Here is a 19,053-nt window from a genome sequence, read left to right as displayed (position 1 = left end):
TTAGGGTTGTGGCTGTAATCAGTTCTAATGACCCTGTGGGGCTCTAGGAAAGGAAGGAGGTTCAGAAAGGGAGCCCCAGGGGACAAAATCGAGGCCCTAGGTGGGGAGGCTGCGGTGGGAGGAGAGGACTGGCCATCTGCAGGGAAGGACTTACTCCTGGATGAGGACGTTGATGGGGTGCAGGATGGGGATGCGGGTACTCGCCAAGTTGTCCTCCAAGAGGCCTGAGTCCTCATTGGTACTGCATTGGGGCAAGGAAGAGCCCAGAGTTAGGAGAAGGGCTTAGCCAGGTCTGAGACCAGGGCTGGGATGTGGGCGGGGCCTGCTCACCAGGTCACATTGGCACGCAACTCAACCGACTCCCCCCAGGAGCTGTTCACCAGTGTATTAAACATCATCTGCATAGCAACCTGGCAGGGAAGGGGAGGGGAATGGAAATGGAAGGGGCTGAGGGGCAGCCTGAGCACCTCACAGCCCCCACATCCAATCCCATCATCCCTTATCAAGTGCTCACTGCACCCCAAGCACTGAGCTAGGATTCTACCCATTGTAAAGATGAGACAATTGAAGCTCCAAATGGCTAAGTCATGTCTATAAGGTCACAAAATGAATCACCCAATCCCAGCTTTGCCTGATTCCAAAGTCCATGTTCTCAAACATGACACAAAACAGCTTCACATACATTTCTCTTAGAGTAGGGGCAAGGTACCCACTTCCTGACAATCCTCCGCTCCCTCCTCCTGAGCCAAGAGCCCCTTCCCCTCCACCAGCTCAGAGCCCCTAGGCTGCTTGGTCCCCGGAGACTTGAAGTGCTTACGGAGCGGCCTGCTCTGAAGATGGGAGCGCTCACGTTGCAAGAGAATGCCCTGGACAGAAGCTTGGACTCTGCAGGAAGCTCCTCGCAGCTCACCGGGATCTGGCTATGGGGCTGGGAGTGAAAGGAGCGAACAAGCTTGTTAGTGAGCAAGGCCAAGGTTCCCACAGAGGCCACCAGCCCTCTGGGCCCACCTCCCCCAGGGGCTCTGTCCCTGTCATGGCACCTTCTCAGAGGGAAAGGGTCCAAGAATCAGGGCTGCAGACAGAGGCTTAGTACAAAATAGTCACTGCAAGGTCGGGTAAGGTAGCTCACACTTGAAATCCCAGCACTTTGGGAGGCTGAGGTGGGAGGATTACTTGAGGCCAGGAGTTCAAGATCAGCCTGGGCAACAGTAAGATCCCATCTCTACAAAAAAATGTTTTTTTTAATACAGGGTTTTATTCTGTTGCCCAGGCTAGAATGTAGTAGTGTGATCTTGGCTCACCGTAACCTCTGACCTCTGGGCTCAAGCAATCCTCCTGCCTCAGCCTCCCAAGTAGCTGAGACCACAGTGATGTGCCATCATGTCTGGTTAATTTTTGTATTTTAGTAGAGATGAAGTCTCTCTATGTCACTCAGGCTGCTCCTGAACTCCTGGGCTCAAGTGATCTGCCTGCCTCCCAAGGTGCTGGGCCTCCCAAGGTGCTGGGATTACAAATGTAAGCCTCTGTAGATGGCCTACAAAAGTTTTTTAAATTAGTTGAGCATAGTGGGGCATGCCTGTCATCCCAGCTATTAGGTAGCAGAATCACTTGAGCCCAGGAGACTGAGGTTGCAGTGGCCATGCTTGTGCCACTACACTTTAGCCTGGGCGACAGAGTGAGACCTTATCTCAAAACTCAGAGCTGGGCGGGGGACTAACTGCGACACTATTTATAACGCTGAAAAACTGAAGTGCTTAAACAGTTCAGAGAGACAACAGCTTAGTAAAGTGTGGTACAGTCAAAAAAGAGACTAGTGTGAACTTTTTAAAATGCTACGACCTCTATACATTCAGTAACCATTTTAAAAACAGCCTGCTCCTGGGCTAAGCATTATGAAACCATTCATCTTCATCCCAATCTTGTCAAGGACAGATTTTAGTCTCAGACTGGGAAGGAAACAGATGAGGAAATAGGAGTTTCCCATGGTGTCATCACTGAGTGACAGCAGGGATCCGTAAGACCTTGAACATAGAACTGTTTGATTCCCATTATTTTTTCTTTTTCTTTTTTGGGATGGAGTCTCTCACTCTTATCCAGGCTGGAGTGCAGTGGCTCGATCTCTGCTCACTGCAACCTCCATCTGCTGGATTCAAGTGATTCTCCTGCTTCAGCCTCCCGAGTAGCTGGGATTACAGGCATCCACCACCACACCTGGGTAATTTTTTTGTATTTTTAGTAGAGATGGGGTGTCACTATGTTGGACAGGCTGGTCTTGAACTCCTGACCTCAGGTGATCTGCCCACCTCAGCCTTTCAAAGTACTGGGATTATAGGCATGAGCCACCACACCCAGCCCAGTTTTTTGTTTTCTTTTCTTTTGTTTTTTTCTGAGACAGTCTCACTTTGTCACCCAAGCTGGAGGGCAATGGTGTAATCATAGCTCACTGCAGCCTCAAAGTCCTGGACTCCAGCAATCCACTCACCTCAGCCTCCTGAGTAGCAGGACTACAGGCACACCCTCCACGCCTGGCTAATTATTTAATTTTTTGTAGAGACAGAGCCTTGCTCTGTTGCCCAGGCTAGAGTGCACTGGTGTGATCATAGCTCACTGCAGCCTTGAACTCCTGGGCTCAAGCACTCCTCCACCTCAGCCCCCCAGGTAGCTGCAATTGGAGGTGCACACCACCACATCCAGCATGGAAGCATTCAGTGTTGCTGTATAAGAATGATTCAAGTGTTCATCAACAGATAAAGAAATAAAATACGGTCTATACATGAAATGGAATATTATTCAACCTTAAAAAGGAAGGAAATTCGGCCAGGCACACTGGTTCACACCCGTAATCCTAGCACTTTGGGAGGCTGAGGTGGACAGATTGCCTGAACTCAGGAGTTTGAGACCGGCCTGGGGAACATAGTGAGACTCTGTCTCTATCTATTTATTTATTTATTTTTTTGAGATGGAGTCTTGCTCTGTAACCAGGCTGGAGTGAGTGCAGTGATGCTGTCTTGGCTCAGAGTAGCCTCCGCCTCCCAGGTTCAAATGATTCTCCGGCCTTAGCCTCCCTAGTAGCTGGGACTACGGGCACACACGACCACACCTGGCTCATTTCTGTATTTTTTTAGTGGAGACAGGGTTTCACCATGTTAGTCAGGCTGGTCTTGAACTCCTGATCTTGGGTGCTCCTCCTGCCTTGGCTTCCCAAAGGGTTGGGATTACAGGCGTGAGCCACCATGCCCAGCCTGAGCGTAAAACCTTGTATATCAGATTATACAGCTCTAGGCTGGGAACCCAGATGTGACCCTGAGACCCCTGTCCACCCACAGCTGTCTATGTGTTCAGGCTGTCCTGGCCACCTGGGGTTCAAAGAAGGGAGCAGCGACTGCGGAACGGACGGACGCCTGGTGCTGTCCTCTCACCCACCTTCAGCATCTCCACCTTGCGGAAGGAGAGTCCCTGGGGGAAGTGCAGGTCCAGCTGGACCCAGTAAGCATCTTCTCCCAAGTTACTCAGGCTCAGCTCCACAGAGAGGCTGGCAAAAGCAGTCAGACGCAGGGCTCTGGATCTGTGGGAGATGATCAGGGAAAAGTTAGGGTCCAACATGGAGGAGGCAGGATCAGGGTAGGGAATATCAGAACTGAGGGATCTGGTGGGCTAGAAAGAAGTAAATCAAAACCAATCATCTTTTATGCTCAGCTTTTTTTTTTTTTTCCAGATAGTCTTGCTCTGTTGCCCAGGCTGGAGTGCAATGATGCAGTCTTAGCTTATTGCAACCTCCGCTTCTGAGTTCAAGCGGTTCTCCTGCCTCATCCTCCCAAGAAGCTGGGATTACAGGCAGGTGCCACCACGTCTGGCTAATTTTTGTATTTTTAGTAGAGACAAGGTTTCTCCATGTTGGCCAGGCTGGTCTCAAACTCCTGACCTCAGGTGACCCGCCCACCTCAGCCTCCCAAAGTGCTGGGATTACAGGCATGAACCACCATGCCTGGCCATGCCCAGCCTTTCAATATTGCAATTCTTGCAATCTCATTTGCTGCTGACTAATGGGAGTTCCAGGAAGGATTTGCTTTTTATTTTACTTATTTTTTATTTTTTAGAGACAGGGTCTTGCTCTGTTGCCCAGGTTGGAGTACAGTGGCATGATCATAGCTCACTGCAGCCTCAGACTCCTGGGCTCAAGTGATCCTCATGCCTCACCCTCCTGAGTAGCTGGGAATACATGCATGAGCCACTGTGCCCAGCTAATTTTTAAATTTTTTGTAGTGACAAGGTCTTGCTATGCTGCCCAGGCTGGTCTTAAACTCTTGGCTTCAAGCAGTCTTCCCACCTTGGTTGGCCTCCTGAAGTGCTGGGATTACAGGCATGAGCCACTGAGTTCAGCCTTGAATTTCTCAGGAAAGGAAACTAAGTCCTGAGAGAGAGAAGTGGTGTCTCCAAATCTGGTGAGTGGAGCTGGGGGTCTTAAAACAGAGTGGATGGGGCGGCCTTACTGACCTTGCAGTTGAGAAGGACACTCTCATGTTTGCCTCACACTTATTGTCCTCCCCACAGTTCTTCTCAAAAGGGATCTGAAAGGCCAAGAAGAAAGGAGTAAGAGGCTCAGAGCAGGAGGGACCAGGCCCCAAGCCTCTCTGCCTGCCCCTCCTCCCCTCTTACCTCCCAGGTCTCCAAGTGCAGGGAGGGTCTCAGGATGGGTGGTCTGTCCTTGCCCTGTCAAGCAAGGGGAGTGGGCAGGATGGGAGAGGAGAGATTAGCTGAGGCAGCAGACCTCATGAAGGAGGAATGGAGGGGCAGGAGCTTAGCTCAACTGGACTGGCTGTGGTTGGCCCTGCCCAGGAGCCAGCTCCCTTCCCAGGGTTGCCTCATTCTCCTGCCTCAGCCCACAGCATTTTCGTAGCTGTACTCTGGTGGCAGCTCTTTATTATTTTTTAATGTTTAATTTTTTGAGACAGAGTTTCACTCTGTTGCCCAGGCTGGAGTGCAGTGGCGTGATCTCGGCTCATTGCAATCTCTGCCTCTTGGGTTCAAGGGATTCTCCTGCCTCAGCCTCCCAAGTTGCTGGAAGTACAGGCGCCCACCACCATGCCCGACTAATTTTTTTTGTATTTTTTTTTTTTAAGTAGAGATGAGATTTCAGTGTTAGCCAGGATGGTCTTGATCTCCTGATCTTGTGATCCACCCACCTCGGCCTCCCAAAGTGCTGGGATTATAGGCGTGAGCCACCATGCCAGTTCTTTTTTTTTTTTTAAGACAAGTCTCACTCTGTTGCCCAGGCTGGAGTGCAGTGGCACAATCTCTGCTCACTGCAACCTCTGCCTCCCTGGTTCGAGCGATTCTCCTGCCTCAGCCTCCTGAGTAGCTGTGATTACAGGTATGTACTACCACGCCCAGCTAATTTTTAAAAAATATTTTTAGAAAACTGGATGCAATGGCTCACGGGTGTAATCCCAGCACTTTGGAAGGCTGAGTCAGGTGGATCACTTGAGGTCAGGAGTTTGAGACCAGCCTGATCAACATGGAGAAACCCCGTCTCTACTAAAAATACAAAATTAGCTGGGCATGCTGATGCATGCCTGTAATCCCAGCTATGCGGAAGACTGAGGCAGGAGAATGTCTTGAACTCAGGAGGCGGAGGTTGCTGAGATTGTGCCATTGCACTCCAGCCTGGGCAATGAGAGCAAAACTTTGTCTCAAAAATGTGTGTGTGTGTGTGTGTGTATATTTTTTTTTATTATCTATTTTATTTATTTTATTTTTTTTTGAGATGGAGTTTCGATCTTATTACCCAGGCTGGAGTGCAATGGCGCAATCTCGGCTCACCGCAACCTCCGCCTCCTGGGTTCAAGCAATTCTCCTGCCTCAGCCTCCTACATAGCTGGGATTACAGGTGTGCACCACCATGCCCAGCTAAATTTTTGTATTTTTAGTAGAGACAGGTTTTCACCATGTTGACCAGGATGGTCTCGATCTCTTGACCTTGTGATCCACCCGGCTCGGCCTCCCAAAGTGCTAGGATTATAGGCGTGAGCCACCGCGCCCGGCCAAATTTTTTTTTTTTGAGACGGAGTTTCACTCTTGTTTCCCAGGCTGGAGTGCAATGGCACGATCTCGGCTCACTGCAACCTCCACCTCCTGGGTTCAGGCAATTATCCTGCCTCAGCCTCTGAGTAGCTGAGATTACAGGCGCGTGCCACCATGCCCAGCTAATTTTTTGTATTTTTGGTAGAGGTGGGGTTTCACCATGTTGACCAGGATGGTCTCGATCTCTTGACCTCGTGATCCACCCGCCTCGGCCTCCCAAAGTGCTGGGATTACAGGCTTCAGCCACCGCACCCAGCTGCCAATTTTTTTTTTAATAGAGACAGGTTTTTGCTATGTTGGCCATGCTGGTCTCGAACTCCTGGCCTCAAGCAATCCACTTGCCTCAGTCTCCCCAAATTACTGGGATTGCAGGCATGAGCCACCACACTGGGTCGGCTCTTTTTTTTTCTTGTTTAGAGACAGGGTCTCACTTTGTTATTGCCCAGGCTGGAGTGCAGTGGTGCGATCATAGCTCAATAGCTTACTGCAGCCTCAACTCTCTGGGCACAAGTGATCCTCCCTACTCTGCCTCCTGGGTAGCTGGGACTACAGGGGTACACAATCACACCTAGCTAATTCCTTATGTTTTCTAGAAAGGGAGTCTGACTATGCCTGGCTGGTCTCAAACTCCTGGCCTCAAGTGTACCATCACACCCAGCTGATTTTTGTATTTTTAGTACAGATGGGGTTTCACCATCGAACAGTTGGCTAGGCTGGCCAACTGTTCGACTTGAGGTCACTCGAACTCCTGACCTCAAGTAATCCACCCACTTCAGCCGCCCACAGTGCTGGAATTAAAGGAGTGAGCTGTCTGGCCATTGGATAGTCACTTCTTGCCAAATGGATTTCTCTGAGAAACTCTGCACCATCCTTAGCAATCTCTTCTTACCGCCCTTTGGTCCCTCGGTGTCCCTTCCTCCTCCCAAAGTGAGAAATTCAGGGAGACATTGACGGGGGAGATGAGGTCTTGAACACATACCTGAGGATGAAAAGAATACAGCCTGTGTCATGAATCTAACCTTTACTGCACTTCCAATTAGATGTATACCTTGTCAGCAACTCACAAATGATGAAATTCTGGTAGTTATTTGTTTAAGACCCTACCAGTAGTGAAAATCCATTGACTACATAGCAGGGGTTTGCCCAGGGGGCTTCTCAGCACAGGTATCATCCCTCAGTCCCAGTTCCCCAGCAGACATCACTAATCGATCCCAGCACTTTTTCCCACTGTGTCCTAACGGAAGCCCCTGAATCTTTGACATAGGCAGTCATTATCAAAGCTTACATAAGAAAATTCCAGAATAACTAGAATATCCTAGTTGTAGAATTTTGTTCCTTGAGAACAGGACTGGGTCTTAGTCACTTGTTATTACCTATGCCTGACACTGGCATTCTATAGGTACTCAAATTGTTTTTCACCTGAAGTTTCTACTAACCCCAAGAGGTAGGTATTATTACCCCAACATTTATAATAAGGAAAATGAGCTCTCCCTTCCTTCATTCCTTCCTTTCTTTTTTTTCTTTCCCTTCCTTCTCTCTTCTTTTTTCTTCTTTTCCTTCCTTTCTACCCTCCCTCCCTCCCTCTCCTTTCCTTCCTTCTGTCTTTCTCTTCTCTCTCTCCTTCTTTCTTTCCTTCTTCTTCCTTCTCTCCTTCCTTTCTCTTTCTCTTTTATCCTACCTCCCTCCCTCCCCTACCTCTAGAAAAGAAAAAGAGGTGGAATTTGAGGGGGCAGAGAGGCCCTTAGTGGAGGTTTGCATGAAATCAAAGGTGATTCGATAGTTGAAACTGGGTGATGAGGACCTGGGGATTCATTAAACTATTTTTTTCTAGTTTTGTATGATTCACATTCCCCATAATAAAAAGTTTAAAATGAGTCAGGTGCAGTGGTTCACGCCTATAATCCCAGCACTTTGGGAGGCCGAGGCGGGAGGATAACAAGGTCAAGAGATCGAGACCATCCTCCTTTCCAACATGGTGAAACCCCATCTCTACTAAAAATACAAAAATTAGCCGGGTATGGTGGCACGTGCCTGTAGTCCCAGCTACGTTGGAGGCTGAGGCAGGAGAATTGCTCGAACCCGGGAGGCAGAGGTTGCAGTGAGCCGAGATCATGCCACTGCACTCCAGCCTGGTGTCTAGCAACAGAACAAGACTCTGTCTCACAAAAAAAAAGTTTAAAATGGGCTAAGTGTGGTAGTTCATGCCTATAATGCAAGCACTTTGGGAGGCTGAAGCAGGTGGATCCCTTGAGGTCAGGAGTTTGAGACCAACCTGGCCAACATGGTGAAACCCTGTCTCTACTAAAAATACAAAACTTATCTGGACATGATGGTGCACACCTGTAATCCCAGCAACTTGGGAAGATGAGTTGAGAGAATCACTTGAACCCAGGAGACAGAGGCTGAAGTGAGCCCAGATCATACCAATGTACTCCAGCCTGGGGAACAGAGTGAGACTCCATGTCAAAAACAAGTTTAAAACAAACTTTAAATTCTTATACCCCAATCCTATACTGTCTTTTATAAATTTGTTTTTGAGATGGAGTTTTGCTATTGTTGCCCAGGCTGGAGTGCAATGGGGCGATCTCAGCTCACTGCAACCTCTACCTCCAGGTTCAAATGATTCTCCTGCCTCAGCCTCCTGAGTAGCTAGGATTACAGGTGCCCACCACACCTGGCTAACTTTCTGTATTTTTAGCAGAGACAGGGTTTCACCATGTTGGCCAGGGTAGTGTTGAACTCTTGACCTCAAGTGATCCACCTGCCTCAGCCTCCCAAAGTACTGGGATTACAGGCATGAGCCACTGTGCCCGGCCTTTTATGAAATATTTAAGAGAACATAATAATTTGATATCAATTCCATTTTTACACAGGATTGCTTATAAGCAACTGAATCTGGGTATTTCGGAAGTTGTTTAAACTTTATTTATTTTTGAGGCAGAGTCTCACTCTGTTGCCCAGGCTAGAGTGCAGTGGCACAATCACAGTTCACTGCAACCTGTACCTCCTGGGTTCAAGCAATCCATCTGCTTCAGCCTCCCAGGTAGCTAAGAATACAGGTGTATTTCACCAAGGCTGGCTGATTTTTTTTTTTTTTTTAGAGAAGGGGTCTCGCTATGTTGTCTATGTTGGTGCTGAACTCCTAAGCTCAAGCGATTCACCTACTTCCGCCTCTCAAAGTGCTGACATGAGCCACTGTGACTGGCCTGTTTAAACCCTTTTAAAAACTTTTTTTTCCATGTACCATACATGAGACTTAATTTAAAAACTTAAAAAAAACTTGGCTGGGCACAGTGGCTCATGTCTGTAATCCTAGCACTTTGGGAGGCTGAGGCAGGTGGATCACCTGAGGTTGGGAGTTCAAGACCAGCCTGAAATTTTGTAATTTTGTAAAAATACAAAATTAAGCAGGCGTGGTGGTGCATGCCTGTAATCCCAGCAACTCAGGAGGCTGCTACTCAGCTGTGGTGGAGGTTGTGGTGAGTGGAGATTGCGCCACTGTACTCCAGCCTGGGCAACAAGAGTGAAACTTTGTCTTGAAAAAACAAAAAAAACAACTTTTTCTTGGATGCATGATATGTACCTGGCAAATAATGAAATGCTTTGATGACTGAATATTCTGTAAAAATGGCCAACATGGTGAAACTCTGTCTACTAAAGATACAAAAAAAAAATTAGCCAGTATGGTGGCAGGTGCCTGTAATCCCAGCTACTCAGGACGCTGAGACAGGAGAATTGCTTGAACCCGAGAGGTGGAGGCTGTAGTGAGCCAAAATCAAGCCACTGCACTCCAGCCTGGGTGACAGAGGGAGACTTTGTCTCAAATAAATAATATAAAACATTAAAAAAAACCCCACTAGAACATACTATGCCAAAGGTGTTATTACTACCATTGCACAGGAGAAGAAGTGTCAGCACAGAGAGATCAAGTAACGTGTCTCCCAGCGGGTAGTGACAGAGTTGAGCCTGCTGCTGCAGGCAGCTCATCCCAGAGCATTGGGACTGACTCCCTTACCGGGAAATGGAATGAGAAGTCGTTGCAGGACATGCTGGTGGTGACAGCTATGTTCCTGCTGAGTTCTTGTCTCCCTCCTGGGAACAATCCCCGGCTTCTGGTTCGGTGGCTGTCCAGCTGCAGGGTGTAAGTGAGATTGGCAACCAGGCGGCCTGGGCAGGGCAGAAAAGGCAGGAGTTGAATGGCAGGGATCCCAGGGCCATAAGCATGGATTTGGGGTGGCAGCTGCCCTGGGGAGCAGGAGGAGAGCTCTGACCTTGGAACTGGGGGATGAGAGACTTGATCTGGAAACAGACTGTGATGTTAATGCCTTCCTTCATCTTGTTACTGGCTGAATAGAAGCACTCCACTTCATGCACTGGGATCTCAGCTGGAGAGGAGGACATCAGGATGACCACATCCACCACGGGCCGGGAGCTGCAGGGCAGAAAGCAACCAAGTCTCTCCCTCCATCCCAACTGCACGCCCCCCTCAGATGTGGGCTTCTGCCAGCAGAGCCCAGAGAACTCTCCTTCCCTAAAGCAGACCTCAACATGTCACTGTCTCCTCTTGAGAAAAATAATAATGATACTTTTTATTTCTTTATTTTGAGATAGGGTCTCACTCTTTTGCCCAGGCTGGAGTGCAGTGACATGATCACAGCTCACTGCAGCCTAAGCCTCCCAGGCTCTAGGGATCCCCCCACCTCAGCCTCCCAAGGAGCTGGGACCCAGGCATGTGCCACCACACATGGCTAATTTTAAAAAAATTTTGTAGAGAAGGGATCTTCCTATGTGGTCTGGGCTGGTCTTGAACTCCTGAGCTCAAGCAATCCTCCGACCGTGGGCTCCCAAAGTGCTGAGATTATAGGTGTGAGCCACCACACCTGGCCAGTAATGATGATAATTAGGGCTTCCAGTTCATTCTCGCAGCTTCTGACCCATTTTCCATGAAGAGTAAGCTCTTAGGAAGGGAAATCATACTGAGTTACTTTCGTGTTTACGTTTTAGCCTTCTATGATGCTTGCGTGAATTTTATTATGCTTCATAATAAAAAATTCCAGCTTTTTGTCGTTATTGTTAGAGACAGCCGCACTGTCGCTCAGGCTGGAGTGCAGTGGCACAATCTCGTCTCGCTGCAACCTTCACCTCCTGGATTCAAGTGATTCTCCTGCCTCAGCCTCCCAAGTAGCTGGGACTACAGGCATGTGCCACCATGCCTGGCTAATTTTTTTTTTTTTTTTTTTTTTTTAGTAGAGATGGAGTTTTACCACATTGGCCAGGCTTGTCTCAAACTCCTGACCTTGTGATCTGCCCGCCTTGGCCTCCCAAAGAGCTGGGATTACAGGTGTGAGCCACTGCGCTCGGCCTATGTATTGTTTTTTTGTGATGGAATCTCACTCTCTCACTCAGGCTGCAGTGCAGTGACATGATCACAGCTCACTGCAACCTCGATTTCCCAGGCTCAATTCATGCTCCTGCCTCAGTGTCCCAAGTAGCTGTGTCTACAGTCACGCACCACCATACCTGGAGAATTAAAAAAAAAAAAAAAAAGTGCTGGGCATGGTGGCTCACGTCTGTAATCCTACCACTTTAGGAGGCCGAGGCAGGCAGATCAGTTGAGGTCAGGAGTTCAAAACCAGCCATGGCCTGTCTCTACTAAAAATACAAAAAACTAGTGGGGTATGGTGGTTCACACCTGTAATCCCAGCTACTTGGGAGGCCGAGGCAGCAGAATCACTTGAACCCAGGAGGTGGAGGTTGCAGTGAGCCGAGATCATACCACTGCACTCTGGCCTGGGCGACAGAGCAAGACAATGTTTAAAAAACAAAAAAACCAAACCAAACAAAAAAACGTACAGATTGTGTCCCACTATGTTGCTCAGGCTGGTCTCGGACTCTTGAGCTCAAGTGATTCTCCTGTCACATGTCATCTCAAAGTGCTGGGATTACCCACATGAGCCACCACACCCTGCTAATTTTTAATTATACATTTTCCAACATATAAGCTCTCTCCCCAGTGCCTGATTTAGTGTTTAAGATGTAGCAGGTGATCAATAAATAACTATTCACCATCAGATATTACATGATTCTTCCAGCAATTCTAAGACCTGGGTAAGGCAGGAAATGTCACTACCATTTCAAAGATGAGGAAACATGGGTCCCAAGAAGCTAAGTGGGCAGGGTGTAGTGGCTCACGCCTGTAATCCCAGCACTCTGAGAGGCCAAGGGAGGTGGATCACCTGAGGTCAGGAGTTCAACAGCAGCCTGGCCAACATGGTGAAATCCCATCTCTACTAAAAATACACAATTAGCTGGGTGTGGTGGCAGTCGCCTGTAATCCCAGCTACTCGGGAGGCTGAGGCAGGAGAATCACTTGAACCCAGGAGGTGGAGTTTGCAGAAAAAAAAAAAGGCAGCTAAGTGACTGGAGTAGCGGCATCCCAGAAGTAAATGGCAGAGCCTTCACTTGATTCCAGGTCACCATGTTCTAAAGCTATGCTTTTCCTGATCCCATGATACTCCTCTTCAATGAGGTTTCAGCGTCAGATAGCCCTGGGTGAACATCCCAGTTCCATCACTGACAGCCGCTGTTCAACCTGGAGTAAGACATGAAGGCTCTATAAAAAGTAACCTACCTAACAGGGCTGTGTGAAGACCCAATGAGCTCATGCCTACAAAACATCTGCACGGGGCCTGGGACACAGTAACTGCGCAGAGGATGTGGCCAGGTGCGGTGCCCATGTCTGTAATCCCAGCTACTTGGGAAGTTGAGGCAGAAGAATCCTGTGAGCCCAGGAGTTTGAGACCAGCCTGGGCAAAGTAGCAAGACTGTATCTTCTTTTCTTTTTTTTTTGAGATGCAATCTCACTCTGTTGCCCAGGCTTGAGTGCAGTGGCACGACCTCGGCTCACTGCAACCTCCACCTCCTGGGTTCAAGCAATTCTCCTGTCTCAGCCTCCTGAGTAGCTGGGATTACAGGTGTCTGCCATGCCTGGCTATATTTTTTTGTATTTTTAGTAGGCACAGGGTTTCACCTTGATGGCCAGGCTGGTCTCAAACTCCTGACCTCAAGTGATCTGCCTACCTCAGAAGACCATATCTTTTTTGGGGGGGCCGGGTAGTGTGGGGTTCAGAGTTCTCTCTTGTTGCCCAGGCTGGAGTGCAAAGGTGCAATCTTGGTTCACTGCAACCTCTGCCTCCTGGGTTCAAGCCATTCTCCTGCCTCAGCCTCCTGAGTAGCTGAGATTACAAGTGCCTGCCATCACACCCATCTAATTTTATAATTTTAATAGAGACAGGGTTTCAACATGTTGGTCAGGCTGGTCTCAAACTCCTGATCTCAAGTAATCCACCTGCCCTGGCTTCCCAAAGTGCTGGGATTACAGGCGTGAGCCACCATGTCCGGTCTGGAAGACCATATATTAAAAAATTAAATAGACCATACACAGTGTCTCCTGCCTGTAATCCCAGCACTTTGGGAGGCTGAGAAGAAAGGATAGTTTGAGATCAGGAGTTTGAGACCACCTGGGGCAACATAGCAGGTCCCCATTTCTACCAAAAAAAAAAAAAAATTAGCCAGGTGTGGTGGCAAGCACCTGTAGTCCCAGCTACCTGGGAGGCTGAGGTTGGAGGATCACTTAAGCCCAACAGTTCGAGGCTGCAGTGAGTTATAATCATGTCACTGCACTCCAGCCTGAGGGACAGAGAAAGAACTTGTCTCTAAAAAAAAACCAAAATAAATAAATAAATAAAATATAAACAAAAGAAAGGATAACAGCTGGGGTCATGAGGTGGAACCCGGGAGCCCTGTCTCACCTCAGCACGATCATCTGGCCCTCAGCCCCCACAGCCACGTCTGCCAAGCCGTCCCCTTCAAGGTCCTTCACCCCATGGATGGAGCGTCCAAACCACCGAATTCCTGAGAGCACCTGGGACCCTTCTATCCGCTGAGAGCAAGAGAGAAATTCCCGATAAGCTGAAGAGAGGCAGATTGGAAGGAGAGAAGGTTGGGCTAGGGAGTGGGGTTTGGGCTTGGGGGCTTCAGGCACCCAAGACTGGAGTGTGATTGGCAGGCGGGGTACCTCACCTGACTTGGTTGGGGGCTCAGCCCCCCATGCCTTCCATTGAAGATGTACACAGCCCCCTGCTCCTCCAGAGGGGCCCCCACAGCCACATCTACCAGCCCATCGCCATTGATGTCTGTCAGGGAGGTGATGGCTTCTCCAAACCGCCCAAGCGGGTAGCCGGGGTTCCCCTGCAGCTCTGAGACCTCTTCAAACCCCGACTAGGAAGTAGCAAGAGATAGGTCACACCCAAGTTACTCAGCAAGCTGTCACAGAGCAACTGAGTGAAGAACCCTAAAGAAATATAAGATGGGGTCCCTCATAGAATTCGAACGGGGCTGTCAGATAACCACGGTTCAAGCACCAGCCCAACCTTTTACTGTCTGTGTAACCTGTGGCTTCAGATATCCCCTTACTGAGCACTGGGGTTTCTGTTTACATATATACATTTTTTTGATAATTTTTTTTGAGACAGAGTCTTGCTCTGTCGCACAGGCTGGAGTGCAGTGGGATGATCACAGCTCACTACAGCCTCGAACTCCTGGGCTCAAGTGATTCTCCCACCTCAGCCTCCCACGTAGCTGGGACTACAGGCAAGTACCATCACACCTGACTAACTTTTTAACTGTAATTTATTTATTTTTATTTTTGTAGAAACAGGGTCTTGTCATGTTGCCCAGGCTAGTCTTGAACTCCGGGCTTCAAGGAATTGTTCTGCCTCAGGCTCTCAAAGTGCTGGGATTACAGGCATGAGCCACTGCACCCCAGGAATTCCTATATATAAAGTAAAGCTTGTGGGATCTCAGCAGGTGGTCATGAGGAAAGTGAGGTCATGATCTATAAAAAGTTTGGCACTGCCTGCCAGGCGCAGTGGCTCACGCCTGTAATCCCAGCACTTTGGGAGGCTGAGGGGGGTGGATCACATGAGGTCAGGAGTTCAAGATCAGCCTGGCCAACATGGCAAAATCCTGTCTCTACTAAAAATACAAAAATTAGCTGGGCATGGTGGTGGGTGCCTGTAATCCCAGCTACTTGGGAGACTGAGGCAGGAGAATTGCTTGAGCCCAGGAAGTGGAGGTTGTAGTGGGCCAAGATCGCACCACTGCAGTCTAGCCTGACAAGAGAGTGAGACTCCATCTCAACAAAAAAAGTTTGGCACTGGACCCTGCACACAGTATTTCACCAGTGAGGATTCTCTCTTGCCTGTCTGTTGTTCTAAAAGTTTAATCAGCACATGACCAGACAGGGAAAGCCTTCCCCTCCTACCCCTCAGCTCCAGATCCTGGCCCCACCTGTCTTCTCTGGTAGATAAACACTCGGCCTCCTCTCTGCTCCCCATAGAACAGCGGGGCACCAATCAGCAGCAGCTCCGTCTCCCCATCTTGGTCCGTATCCACGCTGCACAGCTCCCCACCGAAATAAGAGCCAATCTGTGGAGAGAGGCAGGTGTCTGGGGAAGCGCCTGTGGGAACAGCAGGGGCTGGCAGGGAGATACCTGTACTGAGCTTGTCTTGTGCCACTCCCTCAAATGCAGGTTCCAATCCTGGATCCACCCCTAGTCTATGTGCATTAAGACAAGGTGGGCTCTTTGAGGTTCAGTTTCTTTTTTCTTTTTTGAGACAGAGTCTCATTCTGTCACCAGGCTAGAGTACAGTGGCGCAATCTCGGCTCACTGCAACCTCTGCCTACTGGGTTCAAGCGATTTTCCTGCCTCTGCCTCCTGAGTAGCTGGGACTACAGGCGCATGCCACCACACCCAGCTAATTTTAGTATTTTTAATAGAGACGGGGTTTCACCATGTTGGCCAGGATGATCTCGATCTCTTGACCTCATGATCCACCTGCCTCGGCCTCCCAAAGTACTGGGATTACAGGCATGAGCCACCACGCCCACCCTCAGTTTCTTTAACTAGAGAGGGAAGTGACAAGGCTTACCTCTGTGTTATGAGGGACAAATATGATTGTGTTTAGCACAGGGCCTGCCACATGGTAAGTGGATGAGCGTTCAAAGGACAGCAAAGAGGCTGTCCCGCCAGCCCCTGGTCTGCAGATGCCCTCGGGCTGTGCTCACCTGGGTCCCATTGATTGCCTGGACCTGGCTCCAGCGTCCTCTGCCCTCTGGCTCTTGGAACAGCAGCACTCGGCCCACATGCTGGTATCGAGGGGCTCCCGAGGCCAGCAGCCAAGTCTTTTCCCGGGAGGGCAGCCAGGTCATGGTGTACCCTGAGGAGAGGGTACGGGGCATGGGGTTTGGAACACAGAGGATGCTGGAAGAAGAAGGCAACACCCAGCAGGAGACGGGCAGGGGTCCCAGGGAATTGGGTTAGTAGCAGAGATGCATCGAGACAGCTGAAGATCTTCTCCTGAGAAAAGCAGCCCTGTGCTCCCAGCAGAACAAATCCTACCATCTTGGGGATTCTCCAACTGTAAGTGACATGCACACCCAGGGAAAAGCAGCCATCACCACAGGTGGAGTGTGGAGCCTCTTCTGAGCCTCAGTTTACCGGAGGATTAGTAAAGAACACTCCTTTTTTCTTTTTTAGAGACACAGTCTCTCTCTTTTGCCCAGGCTGGAGTGAAATGGGGTGATCTTGGCTCACTGCAACCTTTGCTTCCTAGGTTCAAGCAATTCTTCTGCCTCAGCCTCCCAAGTAGCTGGGATTACAGGCACCTAGCCACAACGCCCAGGTAATTTTTTTTGTATTTTTAGTAGAAACAGTTTCTTCATGTTAGCCAGGCTGGTCTCGAACTCCTGACTTCAGATAATCTACCCATCTCAGCCTCCCAAAGTGCTGGGATTACAGGCATGAGCCACCGTGCCCGACCTCTTTTTTCTTAAATGATAAAATAAAATAGGATATGTTAGTCAGAGAACGCAAAGTTGGCATGGATATTAAAAATAAAGTATGTCTGGGCCAGGCGCAGTGGCTCATGCCTGTAATCCTAACATTATGGGAAGCCAACGCAGAAGGATCACTGGAGACCAGAAGTTTGAGATCAGCCTGAGCAACATAGAGAGACCTGGTCTCTACAAAAACTTACAAAAACTAGCCAAGTGTGATGGTAGACACCTGTGGTCCCAGGTACTAGAGAGGCTGAGTGCTGAAGCCCAGGAGTTCAAAGCTGCAGTGAACTATGATGGTGTCACTACACTCTAGCCTGGGTGACAGAATGAGACCCTATCTCTAACAAAATAAAAAAAAGCAGGAAACTTGAAAAAATTCATGCTTAAAGATATGTTGGCCAGACGAGGAGGCTCACGCCTCTTTGGGAGGCTAAGGTGGGTGGATCACCTGAGGTCAGGAGTTCGAGACCAGCCTGGTCAATATGGTAAAACCCCGTCTCTACTAAAAATACAAAAAATTAGCCAGGCACGGCAGCATGTGCCTGTAGTCCCAGCTACGTGGGAGGCTGAGGAAAGAGAATCACTTGAATCCAGGAGGCGGAGGTTGCAGTGAGCCAAGATTGTGCCACTCAAGCCTAGGCAACAGAGAGACTCGGTCTCAAAAAAAAAATATATATATGTATATATATATATATATAAAATGTCAGGCTGTCTTAATCTCACATTTCCTGTAATGAGGTTCTCTCCTCTCAGATACTGGGGCAACCTCTATAGAATGTTTGAGGAGACAGGAAATTGGACCCAGGATTGGGCTAGAGCCAGGAGCCACCCAGCGGGAATGCTCTGGGATGAGTCACTGACCCCATCTGATGGTCTCTGTGCAGAGCTGTTGAAAGCAAGTGAAGAAAACAGCTGTCCAAGCCCAGCGGCACATGGGAGGAAGAGTAAAGAGACGGAAGCCCTTCCCTATTGTCTTATGGAGTCCAGAAGCACAAGGGTTAAGAACTTCAATTCTGGCCAGGTGTGGTGGCTCACCCTTGTAATCCCAGCACTTTGGGAGGACAAAGTGGGCGGATCACCTGAGGTGGGGAGTTCAAGACCAGCCTGACCAACGTGGAGAAACCCAGTCTCTACTAAAAATACAAAATATTGACCGGGCGCAGGGCTCAAGCCCGTAATCCCAGCACTTTGGGAGGCTGAGGCGGGCGGATCACGAGGTCAAGAGATCAAGACCATCCTGGCCAATATGGTGAAACCCTGTCTCTACTAAAAATACAAAAAAAAAAATTAGCTGGGCATGGTAGTGCATGCCTGTAGTCTCAGCTACCCGGGAGGCTGAGGCAGAAGAATTGCTTGAACTCGGGAGGCGGAGGTTGCAGTGAGCCGAGATCGTGCCACTGCACTCCAGCCTGGTACCTGGCGACAGAGCAAGACTCTGTCTCAAAAAAAAAAAAATTAGCCAGGCATGGTGGCTCATGCCTGTAATCCCAGCTACTCGGGAGGCTGAGGCAGGAGAATCACTTGAATCCAGGAGGCGGAGGTTGTGGTTAGCTGAGATGACACCATTGCACTCCAGCCTGGGCAACAAGAATGAAACTCCATCTCAAAAAATAAAAATAAAAAAGAACTTCAACTTCTTGAACTCAGTGAGACAAGGTTTAAATCCTAGTGCTACTGTTTCTTAGCTGTGTAGTCTTAAGTAAATTGCTTCATGCCTCTGCGCCTCAGTTTTCTCATCTACAAAAAGGGAAGAGGCTGGGCATGGTGGTTAACACCTGTAACCTCAGCACTTTGGGAGGCTGAGGCAGGAGGATTGCTGAAAGCCTGGAGGTCAAGGTGGCAGTGAGCCAAGATGGAGCCACTGCACTCCAGCCTGGGTGACAGAGCGAGACCTCATGTCTAAAGAAAAAAAAAAGGTCTGGGTGCAGTGGTTCACACCTGTAATCCTAGCACTTTGGGAGGCCAAGGTGGGTGGATCATGAAGTCAGGAGTTCTCGATCAGCCTGGCAAACATGGTGAAACCCTGTCTCTACTAAAAATACAAAAATTAGCTGGGCCTGGTGGCACAC

The 19,053-nt window shown here is 49.1% G+C and overlaps 1 protein-coding gene across 3 annotated transcripts in view; it reads right to left on the bottom strand.

Moving 5' to 3' along the window:
* ITGAL (integrin subunit alpha L) overlaps positions 1-19,053 on the bottom strand; it is a 53,655-nt gene that overhangs the window by 15,520 nt on the left and 19,082 nt on the right. For all 3 annotated transcript variants that reach the window (XM_035267407.3, XM_054242764.2, XM_054242765.2), the window contains 13 exons: positions 16,211-16,362; positions 15,433-15,570; positions 14,164-14,361; positions 13,893-14,023; positions 10,353-10,513; positions 10,097-10,248; positions 6,971-7,060; positions 4,657-4,710; positions 4,495-4,568; positions 3,424-3,565; positions 818-928; positions 331-410; positions 155-241 (listed from right to left, as the gene is read on the bottom strand). In XM_035267407.3, the coding sequence (XP_035123298.1) occupies positions 155-241; positions 331-410; positions 818-928; positions 3,424-3,565; positions 4,495-4,568; positions 4,657-4,710; positions 6,971-7,060; positions 10,097-10,248; positions 10,353-10,513; positions 13,893-14,023; positions 14,164-14,361; positions 15,433-15,570; positions 16,211-16,362 (1,570 nt within the window). The remainder of the gene's footprint in view (positions 1-154; positions 242-330; positions 411-817; positions 929-3,423; positions 3,566-4,494; positions 4,569-4,656; positions 4,711-6,970; positions 7,061-10,096; positions 10,249-10,352; positions 10,514-13,892; positions 14,024-14,163; positions 14,362-15,432; positions 15,571-16,210; positions 16,363-19,053) is intronic.

This window comes from Callithrix jacchus, chromosome 12 (assembly GCF_049354715.1).
Source record: "Callithrix jacchus isolate 240 chromosome 12, calJac240_pri, whole genome shotgun sequence".
Taxonomy (NCBI): domain Eukaryota; kingdom Metazoa; phylum Chordata; class Mammalia; order Primates; family Cebidae; genus Callithrix; species Callithrix jacchus.
This window is presented reverse-complemented; position numbering and strand designations above follow the sequence as displayed.